The sequence below is a fragment of the Lepidochelys kempii genome, chromosome 2, assembly GCF_965140265.1.
Source record: "Lepidochelys kempii isolate rLepKem1 chromosome 2, rLepKem1.hap2, whole genome shotgun sequence".
In the NCBI taxonomy this organism is placed as follows: domain Eukaryota; kingdom Metazoa; phylum Chordata; order Testudines; family Cheloniidae; genus Lepidochelys; species Lepidochelys kempii.
Genome location: NC_133257.1, coordinates 36,978,811 through 36,998,002, shown reverse-complemented (window position 1 = coordinate 36,998,002; position 19,192 = coordinate 36,978,811). Strand labels below are relative to the sequence as shown.

Genomic DNA, 19,192 nt, shown 5'->3' with positions numbered 1-19,192 from the left:
GGCGCAGGCGGTACGGTTGTTCAGTGCCCGTGCCGAGGGCCCGGGGCGCAGGCGGTACGGTTGTAGGTTGCCCGTGCCGAGGGCCCGGGGCGCAGGCGGTACGGTTGTACGGTGCCCGTGCCGAGGGCCCGGGGCGCAGGCGGTTCGGTTGTAGGTTGCCCGTGCCGAGGGCCCGGGGCGCAGGAGGTTCGGTTATAGGGTGCCCGTGCCGAGGGCCCGGGGCGCAGGCGGTACGGTTGTAGGGTGCCCGTGCCGAGGGCCCGGGGCGCAGGCGGTACGGTTGTAGGGTGCCCGTGCCGAGGGCCCGGGGCGCAGGCGGTACGGTTGTAGGGTGCCCGTGCCGAGGGCCCGGGGCGCAGGCGGTACGGTTGTACGGTGCCCGTGCCGAGGGCCCGGGGCGCAGGCGGTACGGTTGTTCGGTGCCCGTGCCGAGGGCCCGGGGCGCAGGCGGTACGGTTGTTCGGTGCCCGTGCCGAGGGCCCGGGGCGCAGGCGGTACGGTTGTAGGTTGCCCGTGCCGAGGGCCCGGGGCGCAGGCGGTACGGTTGTACGGTGCCCGTGCCGAGGGCCCGGGGCGCAGGCGGTACGGTTGTAGGGTGCCCGTGCCGAGGGCCCGGGGCGCAGGCGGTTCGCTTGTAGGTTGCCCGTGGTAAGGGCCCGGGGCGCAGGCGGTTCGGTTGTAGGTTGCCCGTGCTGAGGGCCCGGGGCGCAGGCGGTTCGGTTGTACGGTGCCCGTGCTGAGGGCCCGGGGCGCAGGCGGTTCGGTTGTAGGTTGCCCGTGCTAAGGGCCCGGGGCGCAGGCGGTTCGGTTGAACGGTGCCCGTGCTGAGGGCCCGGGGCGCAGGCGGTTCGGTTGTAGGGTGCCCGTGCTGAGGGCCCGGGGCGCAGGCGGTACGGTTGTAGGGTGCCCGTGCTGAGGGCCCGGGGCGCAGGCGGTACGGTTGTACGGTGCCCGTGCTGAGGGCCCGGGGCGCAGGCGGTACGGTTGTACGGTGCCCGTGCTGAGGGCCCGGGGCGCAGGCGGTACGGTTGTTCGGTGCCCGTGCTGAGGGCCCGGGGCGCAGGCGGTACGGTTGTTCGGTGCCCGTGCTGAGGGCCCGGGGCGCAGGCGGTACGGTTGTAGGTTGCCCGTGCTGAGGGCCCGGGGCGCAGGCGGTTCGGTTGTAGGTTGCCCGTGCTGAGGGCCCGGGGCGCAGGCGGTACGGTTGTAGGTTGCCCGTGCTGAGGGCCCGGGGCGCAGGCGGTACGGTTGTAGGTTGCCCGTGCTGAGGGCCCGGGGCGCAGGCGGTTCGGTTGTACGGTGCCCGTGCTAAGGGCCCGGGGCGCAGGCGGTACGGTTGTAGGGTGCCCGTTGTAAGGGCCCGGGGCGCAGGTGGTACGGTTGTAGGGTGCCCGTTGTAAGGGCCCGGGGCGCAGGGGGTTCGGTTGTAGGTTGCCCGTGCTAAGGGCCCGGGGCGCAGGCGGTACGGTTGTACGGTGCCCGTGCTAAGGGCCCGGGGCGCAGGCGGTACGGTTGTAGGGTGCCCGTTGTAAGGGCCCGGGGCGCAGGCGGTACGGTTGTAGGGTGCCCGTTGTAAGGGCCCGGGGCGCAGGCGGTTCGGTTGTAGGTTGCCCGTGCTAAGGGCCCGGGGCGCAGGCGGTTCGGTTGTAGGGTGCCCGTGCTAAGGGCCCGGGGCGCAGGCGGTTCGGTTGTACGGTGCCCGTGCTAAGGGCCCGGGGAGCAGGCGGTACGGTTGTACGGTGCCCGTGCTAAGGGCCCGGGGCGCAGGCGGTACGGTTGTAGGTTGCCCGTGCTAAGGGCCCGGGGCGCAGGCGGTACGGTTGTAGGGTGCCCGTGCTAAGGGCCCGGGGCGCAGGCGGTTCGGTTGTAGGGTGCCCGTGCTAAGGGCCCGGGGCGCAGGCGGTTCGGTTGTAGGGTGCCCGTGCTAAGGGTCCGGGGCGCAGGCGGTTCGGTTGTAGGTTGCCCGTGCTAAGGGCCCGGGGCGCAGGCGGTTCGGTTGTAGGGTGCCCGTGCTAAGGGCCCGGGGCGCAGGCGGTTCGGTTGTACGGTGCCCGTGCTAAGGGCCCGGGGCGCAGGCGGTACGGTTGTACGGTGCCCGTGCTAAGGGCCCGGGGCGCAGGCGGTACGGTTGTAGGTTGCCCATGCTAAGGGCCCGGGGCGCAGGCGGTACGGTTGTAGGTTGCCCGTGCTAAGGGCCCGGGGCGCAGGCGGTTCGGTTGTACGGTGCCCGTGCTAAGGGCCCGGGGCGCAGGCGGTACGGTTGTAGGGTGCCCGTGCTAAGGGCCCGGGGCGTAGGCGGTTCGGTTGTAGGGTGCCCGTTGTAAGGGCCCGGGGCGTAGGCGGTTCGGTTGTAGGGTGCCCGTGCTAAGGGCCCGGGGCGCAGGCGGTACGGTTGTAGGTTGCCCGTGCTAAGGGCCCGGGGCGCAGGCGGTTCGGTTGTAGGGTGCCCGTGCTAAGGGCCCGGGGCGCAGGCGGTACGGTTGTAGGTTGCCCGTGCTAAGGGCCCGGGGCGCAGGCGGTTCGGTTGTAGGGTGCCCGTGCTAAGGGCCCGGGGCGCAGGCGGTTCGGTTGTAGGGTGCCCGTGCTAAGGGCCCGGGGCGCAGGCGGTTCGGTTGTAGGTTGCCCGTGCTAAGGGCCCGGGGCGCAGGCGGTACGGTTGTAGGGTGCCCGTTGTAAGGGCCCGGGGCGCAGGCGGTACGGTTGTAGGGTGCCCGTTGTAAGGGCCCGGGGCGCAGGCGGTTCGGTTGTAGGTTGCCCGTGCTAAGGGCCCGGGGCGCAGGCGGTACGGTTGTAGGGTGCCCGTGCGAAGGGCCCGGGGCGCAGGCGGTTCGGTTGTACGGTGCCCGTGCTAAGGGCCCGGGGCGCAGGCGGTACGGTTGTACGGTGCCCGTGCTAAGGGCCCGGGGCGCAGGCGGTACGGTTGTAGGTTGCCCGTGCTAAGGGCCCGGGGCGCAGGCGGTACGGTTGTAGGTTGCCCGTGCTAAGGGCCCGGGGCGCAGGCGGTACGGTTGTACGGTGCCCGTGCTGAGGGCCCGGGGCACAGGCGGTTCGGTTGTAGGGTGCCCGTACTAAGGGCCCGGGGCGCAGGCGGTTCGGTTGTAGGGTGCCCGTGCTCAGGGCCCGGGGCGCAGGCGGTACGGTTGTACGGTGCCCGTGCTAAGGGCCCGGGGCGCAGGCGGTTCGGTTGTACGGTGCCCGTGCTAAGGGCCCGGGGCGCAGGCGGTACGGTTGTAGGTTGCCCGTGCTAAGGGCCCGGGGCGCAGGCGGTTCGGTTGTACGGTGCCCGTGCTCAGGGCCCGGGGCGCAGGCGGTACGGTTGTAGGTTGCCCGTGCTAAGGGCCCGGGGCGCAGGCGGTTCGGTTGTACGGTGCCCGTGCTAAGGGCCCGGGGTGCAGGCGGTTCGGTTGTAGGTTGCCCGTGCTAAGGGCCCGGGGCGCAGGCGGTACGGTTGTACGGTGCCCGTGCTAAGGGCCCGGGGCGCAGGCGGTTCGGTTGTAGGTTGCCCGTACTAAGGGCCCGGGGCGCAGGCGGTACGGTTGTAGGTTGCCCGTGCTAAGGGCCCGGGGCGCAGGCGGTACGGTTGTAGGTTGCCCGTGCTAAGGGCCCGGGGCGCAGGCGGTACGGTTGTAGGTTGCCCGTGCTAAGGGCCCGGGGCGCAGGCGGTTCGGTTGTACGGTGCCCGTGCTAAGGGCCCGGGGCGCAGGCGGTTCGGTTGTAGGTTGCCCGTGCTAAGGGCCCGGGGCGCAGGCGGTTCGGTTGTACGGTGCCCGTGCTAAGGGCCCGGGGCGCAGGCGGTTCGGTTGTACGGTGCCCGTGCTAAGGGCCCGGGGTGCAGGCGGTTCGGTTGTAGGTTGCCCGTGCTAAGGGCCCGGGGCGCAGGCGGTTCGGTTGTACGGTGCCCGTGCTAAGGGCCCGGGGCGCAGGCGGTTCGGTTGTACGGTGCCCGTGCTCAGGGCCCGGGGCGCAGGCGGTACGGTTGTAGGGTGCCCGTGCTAAGGGCCCGGGGCGCAGGCGGTTCGGTTGTACGGTGCCCGTGCTAAGGGCCCGGGGCGCAGGCGGTACGGTTGTAGGTTGCCCGTGCTAAGGGCCCGGGGCGCAGGCGGTACGGTTGTAGGGTGCCCGTGCTAAGGGCCCGGGGCGCAGGCGGTTCGGTTGTACGGTGCCCGTGCTAAGGGCCCGGGGCGCAGGCGGTTCGGTTGTACGGTGCCCGTGCTAAGGGCCCGGGGCGCAGGCGGTACGGTTGTACGGTGCCCGTGCTAAGGGCCCGGGGCGCAGGCGGTTCGGTTGTACGGTGCCCGTGCTAAGGGCCCGGGGCGCAGGCGGTTCGGTTGTACGGTGCCCGTGCTCAGGGCCCGGGGCGCAGGCGGTACGGTTGTAGGGTGCCCGTGCTAAGGGCCCGGGGCGCAGGCGGTACGGTTGTAGGTTGCCCGTGCTAAGGGCCCGGGGCGCAGGCGGTTCGGTTGTAGGGTGCCCGTGCTAAGGGCCCGGGGCGCAGGCGGTACGGTTGTAGGTTGCCCGTGCTAAGGGCCCGGGGCGCAGGCGGTTCGGTTGTAGGGTGCCCGTGCTAAGGGCCCGGGGCGCAGGCGGTTCGGTTGTAGGGTGCCCGTGCTAAGGGCCCGGGGCGCAGGCGGTTCGGTTGTAGGTTGCCCGTGCTAAGGGCCCGGGGCGCAGGCGGTACGGTTGTAGGGTGCCCGTTGTAAGGGCCCGGGGCGCAGGCGGTACGGTTGTAGGGTGCCCGTTGTAAGGGCCCGGGGCGCAGGCGGTTCGGTTGTAGGTTGCCCGTGCTAAGGGCCCGGGGCGCAGGCGGTACGGATGTAGGGTGCCCGTGCGAAGGGCCCGGGGCGCAGGCGGTTCGGTTGTACGGTGCCCGTGCTAAGGGCCCGGGGCGCAGGCGGTACGGTTGTACGGTGCCCGTGCTAAGGGCCCGGGGCGCAGGCGGTACGGTTGTAGGTTGCCCGTGCTAAGGGCCCGGGGCGCAGGCGGTACGGTTGTACGGTGCCCGTGCTGAGGGCCCGGGGCGCAGGCGGTTCGGTTGTAGGGTGCCCGTACTAAGGGCCCGGGGCGCAGGCGGTTCGGTTGTAGGGTGCCCGTGCTCAGGGCCCGGGGCGCAGGCGGTACGGTTGTACGGTGCCCGTGCTAAGGGCCCGGGGCGCAGGCGGTTCGGTTGTACGGTGCCCGTGCTAAGGGCCCGGGGCGCAGGCGGTACGGTTGTAGGTTGCCCGTGCTAAGGGCCCGGGGCGCAGGCGGTTCGGTTGTACGGTGCCCGTGCTCAGGGCCCGGGGCGCAGGCGGTACGGTTGTAGGTTGCCCGTGCTAAGGGCCCGGGGCGCAGGCGGTTCGGTTGTACGGTGCCCGTGCTAAGGGCCCGGGGTGCAGGCGGTTCGGTTGTAGGTTGCCCGTGCTAAGGGCCCGGGGCGCAGGCGGTTCGGTTGTACGGTGCCCGTGCTCAGGGCCCGGGGCGCAGGCGGTACGGTTGTAGGTTGCCCGTGCTAAGGGCCCGGGGCGCAGGCGGTTCGGTTGTACGGTGCCCGTGCTAAGGGCCCGGGGCGCAGGCGGTTCGGTTGTAGGTTGCCCGTGCTAAGGGCCCGGGGCGCAGGCGGTACGGTTGTACGGTGCCCGTGCTAAGGGACCGGGGCGCAGGCGGTTCGGTTGTAGGTTGCCCGTGCTAAGGGCCCGGGGCGCAGGCGGTACGGTTGTAGGGTGCCCGTGCTAAGGGCCCGGGGCGCAGGCGGTTCGGTTGTAGGTTGCCCGTGCTAAGGGCCCGGGGCGCAGGCGGTACGGTTGTAGGGTGCCCGTGCTAAGGGCCCGGGACGCAGGCGGTACGGTTGTAGGGTGCCCGTGCTAAGGGCCCGGGGCGCAGGCGGTTCGGTTGTAGGTTGCCCGTGCTAAGGGCCCGGGGCGCAGGCGGTACGGTTGTAGGGTGCCCGTGCTAAGGGCCCGGGGCGCAGGCGGTTCGGTTGTAGGTTGCCCGTGCTAAGGGCCCGGGGCGCAGGCGGTTCGGTTGTAGGGTGCCCGTGCTAAGGGCCCGGGGCGCAGGCGGTACGGTTGTAGGGTGCCCGTGCTAAGGGCCCGGGGCGCAGGCGGTTCGGTTGTAGGTTGCCCGTGCTAAGGGCCCGGGGCGCAGGCGGTTCGGTTGTAGGGTGCCCGTGCTAAGGGCCCGGGGCGCAGGCGGTTCGGTTGTAGGTTGCCCGTGCTAAGGGCCCGGGGCGCAGGCGGTACGGTTGTAGGGTGCCCGTGCTAAGGGCCCGGGGCACACAGCCCCGGCACACTTGCCCCGTGAGTGCCGGCTGCAGGGCGCCTGAGGCTGGGGCGGCGGTGCCGGGCGATGCGGAGGCGGGAAGCCCCGGCGGGCCTGTGGCTGTGGCCGGACGGCTCAGGCGCGGAGCTGCTGCCCTGTTACAGGATGGAAATTCCTGGCGTCCCCAGGGAGGGAGCTCAGGCTCCGGGCTGTGAAAGGCTCATTTATCCAGCGCGCTGCTGCGGGGCGCTGCAGACACTGACTAATCCCTCCGCACGCTCGCTCAGCTCCCAGCCAGCCCGGCCCCGCGCCCCCGGCAGCCCCGCACCATGCGCTCTCCGCCCGCCGCCGCCTCGCTGCTCCTGGCCGCGCTGCTGCTGCTGGTTGCCCCGCCGCTCGGGGAGTCCGAGAGCCCGAAGGCGAAGCACAAGCCGCTGCGCCAGAGGGAGGTGGTGGACGTGGTGAGTCTGCGCGCGCCGCGGAAATAGGGGATGGGAATGAAGGGGCCGGGAGCAGCGGAGGACTGTGGAGCAAGGGGTCGGGAGAGAGGGACGGAGCAATGGGGGCGAGGGAGGGGCTGCAGTGGGGCTACGAGTAGATGATGGGGGCGGGGGGGGCGCTGGAGAGGGGTTAGGAGGGCTGGAGTGGGAGTCTGGGGGCAGGGGCAGCCTGGAGAGGGGTTAGGAGGGCTGGAGTGGGAGTCTGGGGGCAGGGGCGGCCTGGAGAGGGGTTAGGAGGGCTGGAGTGGGAGTCTGGGGGCAGGGGGGGCTGGAGCGGTGTTAGGAGGGCTGGAGTGGGAGTCTGGGGGCGGGGGGGGGCTTGGAGAGGGGTTAAGAGGGCTGGAGTGGGAGTCTGGGGGCAGGGGGAGCCTGGAGAGGGGTTAAGAGGGCTGGAGTGGGAGTCTGGGGGCGGGGGGGCCTGGAGAGGGGTTAGGAGGGCTGGAGTGGGAGTCTGGGGGCAGGGGCGGCCTGGAGAGGGGTTAGGAGGGCTGGAGTGGGACTCTGGGGGCAGGGGGGGCTGGAGCGGTGTTAGGAGGGCTGGAGTGGGAGTCTGGGGGCGGGGGGGGGGCTTGGAGAGGGGTTAAGAGGGCTGGAGTGGGAGTCTGGGGGCAGGGGGAGCCTGGAGAGGGGTTAAGAGGGCTGGAGTGGGAGTCTGGGGGCGGGGGGGCCTGGAGAGGGGTTAGGAGGGTTGGAGTGGGAGTCTGGGGGCGGGGGGGCCTGGAGAGGGGTTAGGAGGGTTGGAGTGGAAGTCTGGGGGGCCTGAAAAGGGTTAGGAGGGTTAGAGTGGGAGTCTGGGGGCAGAGGGGTCTGATGTGGGGGGAGCTGGTGGACAAGGTTGCGGGTGATGTTGTGGATTTGAGGTTACAGTAACAAGTGAGGAGCTGCTGGAGAATCTTCCTTGCTGCTTTCTCATTCAAAGGGTTGGAACCACCCAATCCTCTCCTTTGCTTTATCCCAGGAAGAGGCTAGAGCAGCTCTCGGGGCCAGTCTCTGCAAAGTGTCTATTGTTGGGAGAACAGCTCCCTTCTGCCAGCCAGGACAGTTCCCCTGCCCAAACCCAGTTATAACTTGAAGACCTGACCATAGACTCAATTATGCTGGGTCATTTTTGCAGGAAGGATGAGTAATTTGATTTATCTTCTTTTCTACATTTTATTGCTCACTGATTGTGATGATGCAGGGAAATGTTTAGAATGGATTTGTCTTCATGGAAGCTATTTCTTTCCAGATGCAGACTGTGTTTCCTCAGATTTTCACATAGCAGAGTCTGTAGTCTGTGGTTAAAGTAATACATACCCTTCTCTCCAGTCATGTCCGCATGAGGAAGCAAGGCCAAGTTAATGTGGCTGGATTGTTTCTATAAAAAAGAGTGGACTGTGAACTGCTTTCCTTCCTTACTAAGACATCGCCTAGGCAAAACTGATTTTTTAAAGCCCTTATCAACTAAACTAGAATAGTAAATAAAGGACAAGATAAAGAAAAAAGGTTACTTTTAAAGAGCCACAAAAAGCTGCAAAACTCTCATTTTATTAAATCCCACTTTCCCAAGTGTAAACAAATTCACACTGCTGCTTATACATGGCACATTTCCAGATGCTGTTTGATTGCAACTACAAATGCACTGAAGGCTATTGAGCCATGGAAAACCAGTGGCATGGATTTTTCTTCCCTCCAGACAAAGGCAAGTCTTTGCAGGGATCCCGCACTTGTATTCACTAACACTTATATTTTTTTAGGATGGAGAGGGTGCTGCTGGTTTTGGTATGTAGATGGCATTGTCAGCAGATGTACCTAGATCATACCCTTCAAATGTACTTCAGTTTGAGGGCTATCACTAGTTTCAGTCCCAAAGCCACCTGTGTTCCACACAGCTTTGGTGCCATCTCACTGTCATTGTTGAACATTTTTTATATAAAAAAATAAGGAATAATGAATCTGAGGTTATGGGAAGTTAAAGGAGTGAATCCCACAGTTTAAGTTTTCTGTATGAACAAATATTTTTGTGTCCCTCATCTTGAATATTTGCCCGACACTGCATCCCATTTTTCAGCTTGGCAGGCTGAGCTCTATGACACAGATAAATTAGTGGAAGTTAAGGAAATATACTTAAGTAGATGTATACTAAATGTGTCAGCTAAAATAACTTTGACACAAACTCCTTCAAAAATAGAACCAAAAACATGACAAGGGGTCGGCTTGCTTCAACAGACACAACATTGTCATTTTACAACTAGATGCTCATTCCACTTCAAAAGCAGCATACCATATGTGAAAATAATTGATCTGGTGAGTACAGATCGGTTTGGCTGAAGAGGAGACCAAAGTCCATGTAATTCTTTTGCATACGTGAGTTTCTGGGTCTGCAACAGTTTAAACCTCCCTCTCTGGAAATATTCAACATTTCTTTAATGTTAGATCAGTCTGGAGCACCCTCTTTTTGGCTAGCTCTGCCCCCTGGTGGAATCTAAAACTAAAATGTCCAGGTCAGCTAAATCGGTGGTTCTCAACCAGAGGTACATGTACCCCGTAGATATGCAGAGGTTTTCCACAGGGTACATCAACTCATCTAGATATTTGCCTAGATTTACAGCAGGCTATGTAAAAACACTAGCAAAGTCAGTACAAACTAAACTTTTGTACAGCAATGACTTGTTTATACTGCTCTATATACTGTACACTGAAATGTAAGCACAATATTTATATTCCAGTTGATTTATTTTATAATTATATGGTAAATGAGAAAGTAAGCAATTTTTCAGTAAGTGTGCTGTGACAGTTTTGTATTTTTATGTCTGATTTTGTAATCAAGTAGTTTTTTAATTGAGATTGAGGTGAAACTTGGGGAGTACACAAGACAAATCAGACTCCTGAAAGGGATACAATAGTCGGCAAAAGTTGAGAGTTACGAAGTTAAAGCAAAGAATAGCTAAATAGCATATTTTATTTGTAAGACCATGCTTCTCACATGTTCCAGATAGTGGGCCTGATCCTGTGAAGAGATGAGTGCCCCCAACTTCTACTGAGTTCAACTTTCTTAATATTTTTCTATTCATCTGTCATATTCTATGATATTAAAGATATGATATGATTCTATGATATTAAAGAAATCAGAACTAGGCAACATTACAATCAGTTTCAATATTAAAGGCAAAATGTATCAAATAAATTGGTACAAGTAGTACTGTAAGAAATGAAAATGTCTTCACATAACTGTCTTGCTTATTAGTTTTGTAGGTGTCTCTGAGACCAAACTAATATTCATTGAGCCTTTTTAAGGATCTGCTCCTTGATCAAATGTTTCACTGGCATGTTCTTGTTACTGTATTTGCCAACAGTGATTCTTTCTTTTTGAATATTGTAGGAAATGTCAAAAGTTCATTATTCTGGATCTCAATTTACTTCCTTAGTAGGACTTTTCATTTTAATTATTTATTTATTTGTATCACAGTGGGGCGGCCCTGTTATGCCGAGCATTATCCAAATATAGGTTAAGAGACAGTCCCTGCCCTGAAGAAATATAATCTAAATAGACAAGTCAGTCAAAGGGAAGGGAAGAAGGAAAATAACATACAAGCAGGAGCAATGTTATGATTTGAAAGTGTCATGTTAGTTGCATAATTCTCTTTCAATTTTGTTTTTTGTTTTTGATTAGGGTTTGGTGGGTGGGGATTAATTGAACAAAAGGAAAAAGGGAAGGAGATAAGCATGAGACAGAAGGCAAGAAAAGAGCAGGGCAGTAGGAGGTGAAGAGACTCGATGAATGGGTGAGGATTGGAATAAGCACCCAGTCAGCAGATGGGACCTAATGTTCAAGATAAAAAATGTAGTGGACATCAGCAGTGTCCAAAGGTTCCTGTTGCAGATTCTTCTATGTCTCCTTCTCCTGGCTTTGTCTGCACCCCCAAATTGTCTCCTCCCTGGAGTTATTCCCTGGAGCTTGCATGGGTGGGGACAGGTGGAACTGCCTGGGGTCCACCCTGCACAGCTCTGGGTCCAAATAGTTTGGGGATTGAGGGCAGAGAAGAAGAGAGAGCCCCATCTGAGTTTCATCTTCCTCTCTCCCAAATGTTAAATTTACACTATTACTATCACAGTCTAGTTGGTTAAAATGTGAAAGCAAGGTGTACCATCATAGTTTGAGGCCAGCAATTGACCATATTAATATTGTAATCTGGGGAAACTTTTTTGGAAGGTAAGGGGCATGTACACTTTTCCATGCAGTTTTGTAGTTAACATATATGAATATTTCCTATTAATGAAACTACCACCCTGCATCTATCTTTGATATCCCACTAACAGCAAACTCAGCTGCCAGTTTTAACATATTCATTTAATTTTCAGTATTTGAGAGGCAATGCCATTTCTTGCCTCTCTTTCCTCACTAATAGAGGAATTTTCATGGCCTTCTATAACAGACTCCTATCTTGTACAAAGTAAGCAACACTATTTTTCAGCCTTAGAATCAATAAGCAAAGTGTGAAAAAAGGTTATGTTTTTCAGTATAATGGAATGTGTTTACAAGGACCTGGTGGTGTTCCTGGACGAGATGGAAACCCTGGAATCAATGGAATTCCTGGGACACCTGGAATCCCTGGTCGGGATGGGCTGAAAGGAGAAAAAGGAGAATGTATGCGAGAAAGCATTGAGGAGTCTTGGACACCCAACTTTAAACAGTGTTCATGGAGTGCGCTGAATTATGGCATAGATCTTGGCAAAATTGCAGTAAGTAAGCACACGTGATGTTGTAGTGTGATGTTAAAGCAACACCACAGCAGCTGTTGATGGAAACTTTTTCTTCAACATTCAAGGTTGATCCCAGCTAGAGTTTTAGTTCAGGCCCATTTCTATTATGTGTAATAACTGATTGGACACTCCAGGTGTCTTATTTCAGTAATAAAGCTACAGGTGAGAGAGCTGGGTTGTTCTAGGTACATACAGCAGACCCATATTCAGTTTTCCCTTTTGAAGCAGTAGAACTGGAAGCCAAGGTTTTGGGTGCATGGATTACAGAGATAACTGGCTAACCGACTGGTGAGACTTGTGCAGCATCAACAAGTCCTAACCAGTTCAACAAAAATATTGTATCCTTAGTTCAGGCCTCTGAGTATGAGATTTTAAAGTAAGGAAAAAAAAAACAACAATAGGTATGGAAGATGACCAGAAAGAAAAAAAAAATTCCCAACCCCCTAGGAGCAACACATCAAGCCTGAGATTGGTAGGCCTACTTTGTTTAAGTAATACAGTTGCAGTCACAGTGTGAGAACCAATTCAATAGATACAATAAATATCTAATTTCCATTTACTTTAGAACTGCCCCTTAATGGGCCCAAGCAGCAAGTTATTCAGCATTGGGTAGGTGGAGGGGCACAATTAAAAATTCAACTGAAAATGTTTTCTACTAAATTTTATAGACTATCATATGAAGAGTCTTGCAGTTTTCATGAAAACAGTGTCTTGTGACTGCTAAATCCAGAAAGCCCCTAAGTGATGAAGAGAGAAATCATAAAATTATATTATGTAGGGATTCAGGTTTCAAACACATCCCTTGTTACCTTGCATCGGTGTACTGCAATAGGATGGACTGATTTTAAGTCACCGGTTTTAATCATGATTTTAACCAGCAAGCAGGAAACTTTGATTTCAAGAATTGATTTGAGTCTTGTTTTGCATTTATACTTTTGAGTTACTTTCCTAAAGAAAAGTTGATTCTCATTGGTGGGTAACCATAAAACATGTTGATTGGCAACTAAATGTAGCATTTACATGAAATTTGATACTTTTTTGCTAACCACATCTATATATATTTAAGAAATTATTCTGCATAATTTACATTTATTCAGATTTTTAATTTTTACATCAGAAAATAATGAATGGTGTATTTATTTACTAGATGATTGTGGGGTTTTTTTACTTGTGATTTATTTTAAGCTTGACTTGAATGGAAATGGGAGTTCAAGTAAAAATAGATACACAGCATTTTAATGTTTTATTAATTAGTTAAATAAAACTAAAATGTGGAGGATACATGAGGAAAAAAATTATCAAAACATGTTTTGCATTTAAAACTGAGTTACGAAATTATCTGTAGTTGTTGAATTGAAGTGATTGTTTCTGGTCACCCCGTCCTTCAAGATTTTAGAACTAGGAAATCTCATCCTCTCACACCTAGTTTTTATTCATAGATTGGAAAAGGAAAACAGGTTTCCTGAAACTTTTTCAACTCCCAATCAGTTTCTTAACTTTGAATGAACAAGTCATTGAACTAACTGAATAAACTGTAATGAAGAAAATATTCTCTCTGTACCTGCAGAAGAGGCTACTGTTGTGTCAGGCTCGTTTAACACCTCAGGAAACTCCCGTGTCCATGTGCTGAGCCAGTGGTTTGATGTTCTTTAAAACTTTGGTAGCAAATATGTAGAACTTATTAAAATCACTTAAATATAGTTAATGAAGGCTTTAACATAACTTGTCATTTTAAATGTATTTTAAAAAGCAAATATTTAAAATTTAGAAAATCTGGTTTAAATAATCCCTATTAAAACTTCTTTAAAAAACCTAATTTATCCACCTTGTACAGCACCAAGATAACCCTGCATCTTTCCATCAACCTCTTCTGGCTAACATTTTGTCTGGAATATGGACTGGCTTGAGAGAGCTGGTAACACTCTCCTTAACTGCAAGGAAGGAGAGTGTTGGGAAAGAAAGAAGAGAGAAAGGAAAGCCCCAAAGATATTTAGATACTTAACTTGACAGCATACATTGTCTCATATTAAAATATAGGATCTCAACATTCCCCCATCCTCTGGTGTGTTTGAAACACCGATCAGTATTTTGGGGCACTGACTTACTTGTCAGGTGCTAGTTTTTAATAAAAGGAGCAGGGGAATGAATGGGGAGAACAGAGAAGGTGATTAATGTATTCTCAAAAGAATTAGTGAAGTGGGTTCAAAAGCCACAGCCAACAATTTATTCTTATTTTCCTTAGGAATGTACATTCACAAAGATGCGCTCTAACAGTGCTCTAAGAGTTCTCTTCAGTGGATCACTTCGACTCAAATGCAAAAATGCATGCTGCCAGCGGTGGTATTTTACATTTAATGGAGCCGAATGTTCTGGGCCACTTCCTATTGAAGCCATAATTTATTTAGACCAAGGAAGCCCAGAGCTGAATTCAACTATTAATATACATCGCACTTCTTCAGGTATGTATGTCAAAGCCATGTATTTAGGAATGGAGTTCAAGATAAGGATGCAGTTAACAAGTGACATGGGGAACCTCATAAGGACATCTATTTAGAAGTCTAGGGTCCATAAAGGGGAGGCAGAGAGGGACAGTTGCTAGATGATTTTTCCCACCTGTGTCAAAATTCAGTATAAGTATTAAAAATACAGTAACTCTAGTTTTTCTTGTGGATTTGGGTTTGCTGCCACTCCATTTTTACGGTCTTACTAGCTTTAGTCATACTTTAAGTAAATTCAAGAAGTTAGAGATGAAGAGACTTACCTTATCCAGCCCAACCCATTGAGCTTTGATAGGTTTCTATTAAACAACTACTGCTGCTTCAAATTAGGATAAAAAATGGCATGTGTGACACTATGCCCAACTGCAGTATAACTAAATAGCACTAGTGCTTTGGTGAAACTGGGATACCACCTTCTAAGCAGGCAGTTTATGTATTGGACCTGTATTGTCTTTTGTGCAGTTATTTGTATCGGGTATGGAATTGCATGCAATATTCTTGGGCAGACTAATTTCTGCTGGAGTTTCCAACACAAACCCATCTTCACCAGTGAGACCTATCACATTAAAAGCTAAACCAAATCATATTCGGAACAATTAGTTGTCCACATCTTATATGATGCCCTCTTCTAAGAAAAGGGCAAATCACAACAACAGTTCTTGTTCAATATCAAAAGATGATGATATAGGGAAAATGGGAGTAACAACTAAAATATACTTACACCATATGTCCCCCTTAATACCTTGAATTATAGACATATGCTGAGAGAAATTGTATATAAAACCAAAGGCTTGCAACATCTAACTTACCAGATGTTGTAGCATAGAGAATATTCACCACAGCGCAGCAGAATAGGCTAGAAGATTTCACAGGAGAACAACTGCTGCTTGTAACAGGCCTAAGGTTATGGGAAGCTAGCAGCTCAGCTTTTTGCCTATGACAGAAGGCCTCTGACTCTGTCTCTCTTCCCCCGGGGTAATATTTCTTTAAAGTAACAAGAAAATCCATGAAATCTCACTTGTGTGGCCATAGTAGGCCTTTCCGTGAAGTATCAGAATGGGTTTTCCACCACTCTACTCACGTCTCCCATTAGTACTGCCACTACAGTGGAGACTGTTGAAAAAATGGACAGAAATAAGGAACTGTGTATGGTTAAAAACTATTCCTATAGATGATCATAAAATTAAATTACTTTTAAAACTTTGTATTATGGTTTAAAAAACATTTGGCTGCAGATAGTTTCTACCGAGGCCATGGTACCCTGGAAGACAATGTTCTCCCCCACTAAAGATTTAAACATTAACAACATAGTAACCTTACCTAATGCAGTTTCTGTAGAGAGAGTTGCACTGAACTGCTGTTCTTTGGAATGTTAACTATATAAATCAGGATATGGAAAAAAAAATCAGTGAAATAAGTGATACTGATTATTTGAAAGAAGATACAATGTTTGTCTTTAAACAGTGGAAGGACTTTGTGAAGGAATCAGCGCTGGGTTGGTGGATGTTGCTATCTGGGTTGGTACTTGTGCAGATTACCCAAGAGGTGATGCTTCTACTGGATGGAATTCAGTCTCTCGTATCGTCATTGAAGAGCTGCCGAAATAGAAGTTTTTTCCAAACCTCCTTGTAACCCATCGTTCCAAAGCCCCCATATCAATTTTTTATACACGTTTTGTACAATTTACTTTGAAATTGAATAGTTCTCTGGAGCTTTGTAAGCATCTGGCCAGAATACACAAGCTTGCTTACAAGCACCCTAGTTGAATTTTTCCAGCTGAACTGTTTAACATGTAGCCACATCACTGTTAAACACACCTGGCAAGTTCTTCTACCATATAATTTTAGAACAAATATTAGAAACAAGTTTGTCCAGTTTTATTATCATTTGGACTGAATATTTATCACCCTTGTAAAAACTGTAGATTAAATCTTTTTATATCTGTTCAATAAATAAAACCTTTTACAAAAAGAGGCAAAAATCTAGGCTATTTTATTGTCAGCAAAATGCAAAGGGTTTTACTTTTTACATGGCTATTATGAAACAGGTGTATTAGAGTAGCTTGACGGACATGAAAGTAACATCTGTGGAGAAAATACTATACTTTATTCATTTTAGACTTCAAGAATCTTATTTAAAAGGATCAAATCATATTATACGAACCTGATTGTACTACTGTAGCACTAGATTATTCAACTTTACTATAGTTCTACTATAGATTCAACTCCCATTGATATTAGTGAGAGTTGGATCCAGGACAATAATAAGCATAAAATATCTCATTTTAAAAGATTAAGTTTTTAGCATACCATTTTGGCTTTTTCCCCACTAAGTTAAATAACTCATTAAGAGGTTCTCAACACCCAATTTATTTTTAGTATGAAAGTCAGTTTCACTGAAGAAGACTAATAATGGTGAATATATTGGATAATTTTACTACAACAAATGTTGATTTACCTTAATTATTAAGGTATTTAATTTCCCCAACAAACTAGTTTATTTCAGAGTCTTCTTAGCCAGTCACCATGTATCACCTTGGTGCTAAGATAATTATAAATCAGCAGCACAAAAGTATGAAGTGCGTTATACATTAATAGAAATGGAGAAAATAAATAAGGGTAGGCTCAAATGCCTCACTCTGTATGGCCTTCAGAATAGTTTGCAAGTGTTGGAAGCAATCACGCTACAAAGGTGATGTGTTCAGTCTCATAAGACTAGATAAAATGATCATGTTGATCATTCAGCATGTCTCATAGCTAACTGTAGCATTTTAAGTATTCACTCCAAAATGCAGCTGTCAAGTGACAGTACCAACAAAAGTAGGGCTCTTAAATTTTTACAACGTAAAAAAAAGTTAAGTGGTTAGAAAGAACTCAAATTTTGCACTGAAGAGCCAAGCCAAACCAAAGGAAAAGTCACAAAGCATGTATAACATGCGAAAGTGTAATGACTAATTTTCCCTAGAATTAAAAAGAAAAAATCCTGCACAGCTTAGATTCACATTTTAACTTTTTTAAAAGAAATACTTTGGCTCAGCGACGTTCTGAAGAGAATATACAATACATATTTCTTTAAGATTGTCACAGCATTTCCCTCTCAAATTTCTACCTCCATTTTGCAGTAAGTTGGTACTATATAAACGAACCTAAAGCTAGGAGGGCTGTCAGGCTCTTCTACCTGGAAATATCATCAGTGCTGCTGCTGAAGTCCAGCAAGCTATACAGCTGATAGATCTCCCCAGACCTTTGTTCATTGCCACTGTCTTCATGGGATTTCAAAGTATATTCTGATCTTCGAGTGGTTAACACCACAATGCCCTATTGAATTAGTCCTACATATTATGTACTTGATATGTTCTTAAATAAAAACCTCATAAGGCACACAAAGTTAACAACTGCATTATACAGAGATGTTAAGCTTCGTAATTCACATGGTGGCCTTAGAGTAAGTTCAGTTATCATTCAAATGTAAATATAAAAAATGCCTATATAATAAAGAAGGCTAGCTAATGGAACCCTAACAGTATCCCATCTCCGCTGAATGCCAGCAATTTCATAATTTAGACATTTATGTTCTCAGGTCTGTGTGAGTGGGAGTAGAAATGGGTTATTTATTATTTGTATTACTGTAGCACCTGGGAGCTCTAGTCACAGACCTGGACCCCACAATGCTATGTGTCGTACAAACACAGAACAAAGATAGTCCCTGCCCCAAGAAGCTTAGTTATTAAAGCCTTAAACATGCACAAAAGATTACCCAAGAAGGCAGTCAGATTAGTCAATTGAAACAAACATTCCTCTCAATATCAAGCTACTCTTCAAATGGTTGAATTAAGAATGCTCAACATTTTAACGTTTGCAATGTCCTAAATTCCAGGGTCATAAAATGAAATCAATTCCTCAGCTCCAAATTAATTCTTATGTATAAGGAACTTGTCATAAGTTACATTAGCTTACTATGAAAGGATGAGCTTCCAGAATAATCAATTTCCTAAGCAATAAAAAAGGTAAACCAGTTGCCTGGCTCCAAGTTATTTAACTTACAGGCTGAATAATTCTTGTATTTACATTTATTAACTCCTGACTCTCATTTGATACTTTATACAAAACAATTGAATGCTTTCATTGTAGTTAAAGAATTTTCCTGATGCAGAATTAAAAATAACTAAAGTCTGAAAAGCATGTACCCTTGATCCTGACCCCTGGGATGCCACCGCTGTTTCAAATGGTGCTTATGGTGGAAGACTACGCTGTGGTATTAAGCAATAACCTGAATAAATAAGACCAACATTTTGAAATATCCATCTTTAAAATAAGACTTTGAAAACTACTGTTATTTACAAAAACTAGTGCAAAAGCATCAAGCTATTTATTAAACATGTCTATGTGTCTGAAACTCAACCTGGAGTTTACATGTAATCTCTGTAACTAAGAGGGACTTTATCTTTCCCTCTAAAGAGGAAAAACTGGAGAAGTGGCCAGCGACACATTAACCGCTGATTTAGGTCTGATGCTGCAAACATTTTGCAATATGCCTTGGACATTATACTAAAACTGGAGGTCTAGCAGATTTTAATATAATGGGCTGGGTGAACAGCCCTCCTCCTTACTGTCTCCAGCCACACTGTACCTTAAAGGTACTCTGAATCATAGAATATCAGGGTTGGAAGGGACCTCAGGAGGTCATCTAGTCCAACCCCCTGCTCAAAGCAGGACCAATCCCCAATTAAATGTTTGTGCTGTCCCCCGCACAGTCTCCTCCAGTGAGTCAGGGTTTGCACTGCACACACACTGCAGTCAGGGCATTCGTCATTCTGAAACCTGACAAATTACACATGGATGGGATTTAGAAAACTCCAGACCACCATGAGGACGAGCATGTACACAGTTCTGTTGGGTCACAGCCAAAGAGAGGCCCTGTGTTTGATACATCTGGAACCTGTCACAACTTTTGATGTCCTTACAAACCCACTCAATTAACCCTGGACATCATCAGCTTCTTGCGCTTGTATAGGAAAAGCTGATTTAGAGAGATCAGTTCACTGAAGGACATGGCTGTTGCAAGACTGGCTTTTTACAGTCACTGTGCTGTTTTAAGGTTGGAATGGGAACAGCTGTTTCAGGCAGAGGCTGCTGATTCACAGAGAAGAGGGAAATAGAGGGGTCAGGAGAGCTCCAATAGAAGAGAAGGCAGTTTGGGTTGTTCTCTCCAAAT

General features: G+C 51.0%; 1 protein-coding gene across 1 annotated transcript; it reads left to right on the top strand.

The window, feature by feature from the left end:
* Positions 1-6,427: 6,427 nt before the first annotated feature.
* On the top strand, positions 6,428-15,923 carry CTHRC1 (collagen triple helix repeat containing 1). The gene is made up of 4 exons (XM_073330397.1): positions 6,428-6,698; positions 11,238-11,459; positions 13,723-13,939; positions 15,443-15,923. The coding sequence occupies exons 1-4, from the start codon at positions 6,567-6,569 to the stop codon at positions 15,583-15,585; spliced, it is 714 nt and encodes a 237-aa protein (XP_073186498.1). The 5' UTR covers positions 6,428-6,566; the 3' UTR covers positions 15,586-15,923.
* Positions 15,924-19,192: the final 3,269 nt, after the last annotated feature.